At 31.9% G+C, this 10187-nt stretch overlaps 1 protein-coding gene across 1 annotated transcript; it reads left to right on the forward strand.

Moving 5' to 3' along the window:
- The first annotated feature begins 519 nt into the window (after window positions 1-519).
- On the forward strand, window positions 520-5254 carry LOC130892979 (uncharacterized). The gene is made up of 2 exons (XM_057798740.1): window positions 520-616; window positions 1665-5254. Exons 1-2 carry the CDS (start codon window positions 520-522, stop codon window positions 5252-5254), a joined length of 3687 nt encoding a protein of 1228 aa, XP_057654723.1.
- Window positions 5255-10187: the final 4933 nt, after the last annotated feature.

A 10187-nucleotide genomic window follows, 5' to 3' on the forward strand; every position in this document is an offset into this window, starting at 1 on the left:
CGATTTACCTATAGCTTAGCGTCGTCGTCATCTTAATAATCAATCTCAAATTGACGACAATTTTCAGTACGATCCTATAGATCTCAACGTCGATCAAAAAAGGATCTTTCTATAAATTGTAAAAGTAGCATAATTTATTTTACGTCGATGGACCTGGAGGAACGGGAAAAACGTTCTTGGATAATTGTCTCTCGAAAGCTATTCAACAATATTTCAATAAAAAAACTATCGCTGTGGCATGGACCCGTATTGCTGCCAATTTATTGATCGGCGGTACTACAGTCCACAAATTACCAATTAATATAACGATTGAAACCATGCCGGGATGGCCTTTGGAATCAGAACAAAGCCTGGCAATACTCAATGAAGTGGCTTTGATCGTTTGGGATGAATCTCCTATGACCCATAAATTAGCTATTGAAGCTGTCGATAGATATTTAAAAGATCTATCTAAAAGTTCTTTACCTTTTAGACAGACTTTACCGGTAATTATAGGGGGCCATAAGACATCGTGAATGCATGTCTCAAACGGAGCGTACTTGGTCTTCGTTTAGTACTTCCCATCTCAGTATCAATATAAGAGCTAGACATTACGATGAGAATTACGAAGAATTAGGTCTGTCCTATTAATGCCGCCGTTAATGACATTAATAAAATGATCCTTGATAGGATGCTGGAAAATGAGGTTAAAGTCTACTATAGCGTAGACGAATATTGTTAAAATTAATGTTTAAAATAATTTTTTATTATGTTAAAATAAGTCGAAAACGTGGCAACTCCGCCCAACATAAAGTTTTTTCTATTTTTGTATTAATTAGAAATGTGTTGTTGTTATATCGCCATTAAAACCCAACTAACACATGTTTTAATATTATTAATAAATAATACAGTCCACACATCAACAATTAGTTTATTTGAACCAGCAAAGAATTTTAAACATTTTGGTCTTCGATCCAGATAAATATAAGATAGAAAAATATCTAAACAGTGTAAAAACTATCTGGAATTTAACAACAATCGAGTGTGTCCAGTGGCCCAGAGAAGAGGCGAAGAAAAATATCGAGCGAAGTAACAAGCGATAGTGACTAACTGACTGAACGACTGCAATTCAGGTACTTTTTCCATACAATTCCTATTTTATTCTATTTTTTCCTTTATCTTAGGATCATTTGTTCTATTTAATCAGAAAATGGTCGAAACTCTTCAATAAACTATTGAAAATTGATTCAATTATTTTAATAAAAATTACAATTTAAATGTGTTAAGACAATTTTAGCGGTATTTTACATCGCAACAAGATATGCGACGTATTTTTCTTACAATTTTCAATTGAACAGTTTATAATAATACAATTTATTTTCTATTCAGTCTAGGCAATTTATAATACAATTTCATTAGTTTGATTTATAAAAATCACATGCAATTATTTTAAAAGATACAAATTACTACTTTACTTACAATTTTAAGCCTAGTAAGAAGGTACAATCAATGTTAAGCAATTGAAGTAGCTATTTCATCACAATTAAGGTGCAATTTGCTGTCGTAGGTTATTTTTTGATAATAAATTACAATTTAAACTGCAATAATGCCCCCAATAGAGAATATTGACCTCACAATTTTATTCCGTAAAAGAGGTACAATTAAACAAAAACTTTCATTATTAGAAAAATTCATAGATAAAATTAACGAATCAGTTCCAGGATTTAATGAAATACAAATGCGATACGACAATAACTTAAATTTATTAGATGAATTTGACAAAATCCAATCGATTCTAGAGTCTGAATGTAAAGAGGATGACTTAGATGAACAATTCAATGAACGCGATACATTTCAAGATAGATATTATGCTGCTTTTGATTTTTTGAAACAATTTATACAAACTTTACAACCACGTCTAGATACAAGCGTTGAACAAAATTCAAATTCAGTTAACAACATTTCGTCGAATAATTTTGATCCTCTTCAGAATGTTTTATTACCAAAGTTAAAATTACCTAGCTTTGATGGAGAGTTTCGTCATTGGCTTCAATTTAAAACCAATTTTAAAACTATCATATGTGACAATACAAATTTGAATGAGAATCAAAAATTTCAGTTTTTAAAGGCGTCTCTAGAAGGGTACGCTTCTCGATTTATTGAAGGTTTAGACAGTACAGACAAACCATTTGAAAGAGCTTGGAACCTTTTAGGTGAAAGATTTGATAAAAAACAATTCTTAATCGATAGCCATTTCAAGTCTATTCTAAGTGTGCAAAATATTGTTAGAGAAAATTATATACAATTCCGTAAGTTATTAGATGAAATTTCTAAACATTTAACATCGCTAGAAGGCTTAGAGTTAACTAAAGATATTTTATACGACTCCTTTATTATTTATATTGTGGCCAATAAATTGGACAAAAATACGATTCGTGACTGGAAAGAAATGAAATATCATTCTGAATTACCAACTTTGGACGAATTTATGAATTTCTTGACATTTTCTGACATTTTACAATGTTTGGACGAGTCTCAACAATCAACTAAATCCATAGGCAATTTAAGTAAGAATAAGAACAATCCAGTACATATGCTTTTATCAACAAATAAATCATTGTCCTGTAATTATTGTAAACAAGCTCATACAATTGATAAGTGTCCTCGGTTTTTAGCTTTAAATGTTGATACAAGAATTCATAAAATTAAAAATTTGCACTTATGCGAAAATTGTTTACTTGCAGGTCATGATAAACAAAATTGTAAACACGGCAAATGTACAATATGCAAAAGGAAGCACAATACACTGCTTCACAAACAATATAATGTAGTACCCCCGGCAAATAATCCTTCTAATGAACCAACAACTTCGATGAATGTAGTTGTAAACCACAATAATTCAAACACGATTTTAAAAGCGGAAACTTTCGCCAATTCACTGTTATCTACCGTCTCATGTCAAATTAAAGATAACCAAGGCAATTTTCATCAAATAAGAGCACTGCTGGATTGTGGAGCTCAATCCAATATAATAACTGAAAGGCTATGTAGTTTACTAAATATACCATTGTTACCTACCAATGTCTCAATTTCTGGAATAGGTAAATCTGTATCTTATATAAATAAAAAATGTTCTATTTCTCTTTATTCTTGCGTTAATGATCATGAATATACAATTTCATGTTTAGTCGTCCCTGTAATAACTGGTAATATTCCATTTGCTTATTTTAATCCTAGTACATCAAAGATACCGGAACATGTTCAATTATCTGAGCCCAGTTTTGAATATCCACAAGAAGTCGATTTATTGTTGGGCGCCAATATATTTTGGGATTTGTTATTAAACGAAAAAATAAAATTGGGAAATAATATGTTAGTTAACACTGTATTTGGATGGATAGTAACAGGTGCGCTTCCAATTGATAATAATAAAACAATCATGTGTAACCTTTCAAGTCATATTCCTGAAGATGACCAGTTAAAGAAATTCTGGGAAATTGAAGAAATAAAAGGTAGTAATCAATTTTTATCTCAAGACGATATTGTGTGTGAGTCTTTATTTAACGAAAATACTTTCCGCATAGAAAACGGTCAGTTTGTAGTAAAATTCCCGTTAAAACAATCCCCAGAACTATTGGGCAGGTCTAAACCCGAAGCAATTAGAAGATTTAAGACATTAGAAAAACGGTTCGCGGATGTTCAATTTAAACAATTATATACCGATTTTATTCAAGAATATGAAACTTTAGGTCATATGACTAAATTAACTATTGAACCCGATGGAATTAAATACTTTTTACCACATCATGGTATTTTAAAAGAAATGAGTACGACAACTCGTTTACGCGTAGTTTTTGATGGAAGCTGTAAGACGTCTACAGGGTGGTCGCTTAACGATCTACAATATATCGGCCCTAAAGTTCAGAATGACATTATAAACATTCTTTTACGATTCAGAACATATAAATTCGTGGTTTCCGCTGACATATCAAAAATGTATCGTCAAATTCTCATAGATCGAGAGCATAGACCTTTACAACAGATACTATGGCGTGATAACCCCAAAAGTAACTTTTGCACTTATCACTTGAATACAGTTAGATATGGAACTCGATCAGCTCCATATCTGGCTATTAAGTGTATTAAGACGCTAGCGGAACACAATATGAATCAATACCCCAAAGCCTGTGAAACAATACTAAAGGACATGTACGTGGACGATTTGTTGACCGGTTCTAACGATTTAATAGAATTACAAAAATTATGCAAAGACATATATGATGTCTTATCATCCGCTAATTTCATTTTAAGAAAGTGGATTTCTAATAATTTTCAAGTAGTTTGTGACTTCAAAGATAACAATATCTCAAATGCAATTTTAGATATAGGTGATAAAGAAAGTTGTAAAACTTTGGGAATCCAATGGGACAATAAAAATGACATTCTAAAATATACAATTAAACAATTTACCCATCAAAACACAATTACTAAACGTCACATTCTTTCAATTATTGCTCAAATTTACGATCCTTTGGGGTTATTGAGCCCTTCAATAGTTATTGCAAAATTAATAATACAGAAATTATGGTCCCTACACATTAGATGGGATGAGCCTATTCCACAAGATATAGAACAAACTTGGTATCGATTTCAGAATGAACTTAGCAGTTTAAATCAATTATCTATTCCTAGAAATGCTATTTATTTAAACTATGTACTTACAGATGTCCATTGCTTCTGCGATGCATCGAGAGATGCATATTCATGTTGCATATACTTACGTAGTGTTGACGATAGCGGAAATTATAACGTTCAATTACTATGTGCCAAAACCAAAGTGTCGCCACTGAAGACAATAACAATTCCAAAACTTGAATTGTGTACTTGTCTTCTAGGAGCACAACTAGTAAATACTGTAGTCAATGCCCTCAATTTAAAAAATATTCATTATTGTTTGTGGTCCGATTCTCAAGTCGCCCTATGTTGGATTAACACGGAACCCAATTTATTACAGACCTTTGTTGCTAATCGCGTATCTAAAATACAATCTCTCACGAACATTGAAAATTGGAGGTATGTTAGTACTAAGGAAAACCCTGCAGATTTAGCATCTCGAGGTATAATGCCTAAAATGCTGATGTCAAGTGCAATTTGGTGGAAAGGACCTCAATTTTTATTGTTACAATCATCAGATTGGCCAATTACTAATTTTTCAATTTCTAAACACGATCTCCCAGAACTAAGAAAATCTAAAACTATTTTGGTCATATCATAACATACAAAAATTTGTGATTTATTTACAAAATTCTCTTGTTTACAACGATTAAAAAGAGTCACAGCATATTGTATGCGTTTTATCAATAATGCACGAAAGTCTGATACCAAAGTTATTGGCCCATTATCAGTTGAAGAATTGGAAAACACCAATACTATTTTAATTAAATTATCTCAAATGGAATCATTTTCCGAGGAGCTAGAATTACTTCGTAAAAACAAGCAATTAGATGCTTAACATGAATTTGCCTCATTAGCGCTCTTTATTGATGAGAAAGGAATCATCAGAGTTGGGGGACGATTAAAAAATACTTACTTACCATTTAACATCAAACATCCAATCTTACTCTCAAGTAAACACAATTTTACCAAGCTAATTTTTAATCATAAACATAGTCAATTGTTACACCCAGGACCACAACTACTATTAAGTTCGGTTCGACAATTCTACTGGCCTGTTGGTGGTTCTATATTAGCCAAACAAACAGTGAGAAATTGCGTGAATTGTTTCAAGTTCAATCCTATTCCATTTTCCTGTCCAATGTCAAACCTACCGAATGAAAGAATTAGGCCTACGCTTCCATTTGAAGTGACCGGAGTTGATTATGCCGGCCCATTCTATATTTTGAACAAACCAGGTAAATGAGCTAAACTTAATAAATGTTATTTGGCTATTTTCGTTTGTTTTTGCACTAAGGCAATACATTGCGAAATAGTAACTGATTTAACTTCCAACAATTTATTAGCATGCTTAAAACGCTTTGTATCTAGACGAGGTGTTCCCAAAATAATATATTCCAATAACGGAACTACATTTCACGGCACTAACAACTTATTGAAAGATCTTAGTAAATTTTTATTTAACAATCAGGCCTCTATTGTTAATTCTAATCTAATATACAATGGAAGTTTATTCCTCCGTACACCCCAAATCATGGCGGATTGTGGAAAGCAGCCGTTAAAAGTTGCAAATTTCATTTGAAGCGAGCTCTTATTAATAATAATGTGACTTACGAAGAAATGTGCACCTTAGTGATACAAATCGAAGGTATATTAAACTCTCGACCATTGTTTGCGCAATCAAATGACCCTAATGACTTGTCACCCATTACACCATCCCATTTCTTAATAGGTCAAGTTCTGACCTCCTCAGTTGCTGAAGTCCAAACCCATAAGGGACTAATTATTCGTTCCATCAGACATTTGTGTCCATTACCAAGACAAGAAGACATAGACAATTAAATCGATTTATTGCAATCTTAATACAGTGATAGACTTTGTAAACAGGTATATATTATCAAGTAAATTTCTACAATAAGCTGTTTTGAAGGCATCCCTTCAAAGAGGGGGCTATTATGTTAAAATTAATCTTTAAAATAATTTTTTATTATGTTAAAATAAGTCGAAAACGTGGCAACTCCGCCCAACATAAAGTTTTTTCTATTTTTGTATTAATTAGAAATGTGTTGTTGTTATATCGCCATTAAAACCCAACTAACACATGTTTTAATATTATTAATAAATAATACAGTCCACACATCAACAATTAGTTTATTTGAACCAGCAAAGAATTTTAAACAAATATAAAAGGAAAGAAGATGACGATTTTCACGTGACCACCGATCTTACGATTTTCACGTGACCACCGATCTTACGATTTTCACGTGATCACCGATCTTCTTATTTAGATCAATTGTGCTGCTTTACCCCCGCACGAATTGAAATTAAGAATCAGCTCTATTGTTATGCTTGTTCGTAATATTGATATCGAAGATGTAACGAAACTAGGGTACGAATTATATCTTTGGGGGATCATATTATCGAGTGTGAAATTCTGACTGGGGTTAATATCGGACGTAAAGTCCTATTGCCTCAAATAAGAATGATTTCTCGCGATCCTATGCTCCCGAAAGATATAATTCGCACGCAATTTCCTGTTCGGCTTGTTTATGGTATTACCATAAACAAATCTCAAGGTCAATCATTGACGTAAGCCGTAGTCTACTTAAACGGCCCCTGTTTTACCCACGGTCAGTTGTATGTTGCATTTTCGCGTGTCGGCTCCGCTGATAATGTTCATATATTGGTGAACGAAGGTACCAACAAGGTTTGTTCAAGTTTCGTGGTAGACGATGTTTTACTAGAAACGTTGTTTACTTCGAAATTCTAGATTCCTTGAATCGAAATGACAATCGTACCGATAATCGAATTGATAATGTGGCCGTTGACAGGAAACGTCTTCGAATTAATTTGAAATCGACGACAACGACATTATCAAACGACGTAGAGTTCATAACATTATTGATTTAGGTGATGATTTGGTTGATGATAACGATAGTGATTATGATTTAATAACTTTCACAAAAGTCGATTTTGTGAAAGTTATCTTAGTCAAAAAATAATCACCGCCAGAGATAGTTGACTAGTTTGTCAACAACGTATAAGGCCAATCCCTTTGCCTGAATTATGTGTTAACTAGGAACGCCACAATAAAAGGTGCCAGTCTTGTAATTGTACTCTGACTTGTTAACTGTCATCCGTATATTTAAATGTATAAGAAAGTAATTTTTCCCGAGTTTTGAATTTTCAAGACAATTTTGATTATGGATCTCTCTGAAGCAGGTAAGTGAGAGAATATTTATCATTTTTTAGCAATAATTAGATCGTTTATGAATTAGTTAGACTATAACGGAACGTATAAAATTTGTTTGTGTTTTTAATGTAAAATTACGCGAAAGAAAGGCCTGATTTTATAAAAAAACTTGCTCTGCAATTGGTAACGTCTCATTTAGAAAGAAGGTCGAAAAATCCAAAGATAAACAGAAAATTGCGAAGTATTTTTGAGATTCTAGGTAAAACAAGTACTGAAAGTCTACCGGAAATTAGAGTGGAAACGTTAAAAAAAGAAAAAACTATTCCCTTTGCTCACAGGAAAAAAAAAGAGAAAAACGGTGTATCTTTGTTACAACTGCCAAAATCCTATTTGCCTAGAGTGTGCGAAAAAAATGTCTCCAGATTGTGCGTCAAATTGATGATTTTTAGGCATTGTCATTTTTTTCAGTTTTAATGTTATGAACTTAGTTTTTGGATATATTTTAATTTGACTCTTTCTGTATACAGAATAATAATAAATTCATTAAAAATTTGAGTATTTTATTTTTTGTTTCGAATGTTTAAACGATAATATTAAAATAATGAACATTTTAAACTCCGTTAATAAATTTCGGTCCCCACCAAAGTTTGTATTTTTATTTGATTTCTAAACATAATTTTCATATCAATAAATGTATAAAATACATATTTAAATAATTAATAAAAAAAATCCATAAATTAAAATTATATCCTACATTTATAATAAGCGTCTCTGAGACTTAAGGTTAGTGAAAACGTTACATATTTGGTAGGTTAGTAGTTAAGGGTTAAAATATAGTATTTTTATAAATAAAAATGATAAATTTGGAATAAAAAGTTTCAAAAGTATTTTAATAAATCTGAAATTTGTGTGTTGTTGACAGTATTAGGAGCTTATATTTATAATGGCAGACATTTTCTCCGGCAGACAGCAAAACTTTACCTACAGCGCGAGCATATGTATGTATATGAAGCGTGCAATACGTGAGGAACAAGTATGTTTTTTCTCATTTTATTCTCCATAATATAATGCTACGCATTCACTCTAATTCTGTTCTTTATTTCCAAGGTCAAACTAGGAACCAAATCCGAGCGTTGAGACCTTCGCTTTTGAATAGACACACCTGGCGTAACGGTTTTCTGTCAGATAATTTTAGTTTATTTCGCAGCGTTGACAGAGCTACATGTTGTGAGCGTGATAGAATACTTAATATTTTTTAATTTCATTTTCTTTTAAATATTTGAATATACAGTTTTTTATGGAAAATGTTTGGTGAAATGTCTAGTGACATAAAGTGTGTGTTTTGTAACTTGCAAAAAAAAATGAAAAATTCAATTTATTCACGGACAAAACTTTAAAAAATTGTCAAAGTATTTTACATCAACGAAAAATTTATAAACTTAAATACAGTGAAGTTGATCTTCCTACTGAGATATATGATTTGGGTTATTATGATCGCAGTTGATATAGTTCATTTACGGCATTGAAAAAAAATATTATGATACTGAATCGTCATCTACTCAACAGTCATCAACATCAATCGATATGTCTTCGGTGTCTGATTCTGTGTCGCAGGTTCCGTGTAATGAAGACGTCAGTTCATCGGTAGTTGGTGAAACTTAAAAAGATGATAATAATGCACAAGTTGATACACTATTAGAACAAGAAATTGGCGGCACTACTGAATCGGTAAACTCGCCATCAATAAGTATGGGTAATGTATGCTTCTTTTGTGGCAAAAAAAACAAAAAATTTCGAGGAAAAATATTAGCTTTGCATACTTCTGAAAAAGAAAAATTTCGAAAAAGCGTCTTTGAAAATCTAAAGATTGATACCGATTACTATTCGGAAATAGATGATAAACAGCGAGATATTGATAGTGACAAAGTATATTATCATCATTCATATCGATATGACTTCCGGAACAAGCAAACAACATCAAACAAAAATCCTGAGCCTACTTCGTGGCATACTTCTCGAGAAACTCATCAAATTACTTTTGAAGAAATACAGGCAATGATTGAAGATTTTGTAATTTCAAAAGGAAATTGTTATTTTCTTCCTTATTTACATAAGCAGTATATAGAGTTATTTAAAGAATTAAATGGCGACTTGGAAGAAACATCAAGCACAGAAGTTTCATCACAATACCTGGAAGACAAAATTCGTAAAAATTTTGCTGGTAAAATTCAAATTCTACACTGAGGTCATAAAAAAATAATTGCACCTATAGGAATCACTACGATTGATGAATCTTTGTTCATCAATTTGAAAGAACAATATATTTTACAATCTGCAGCAT

This window comes from Diorhabda carinulata, chromosome 4, assembly GCF_026250575.1.
Source record: "Diorhabda carinulata isolate Delta chromosome 4, icDioCari1.1, whole genome shotgun sequence".
Classification (NCBI taxonomy): Eukaryota; Metazoa; Arthropoda; class Insecta; order Coleoptera; family Chrysomelidae; genus Diorhabda; species Diorhabda carinulata.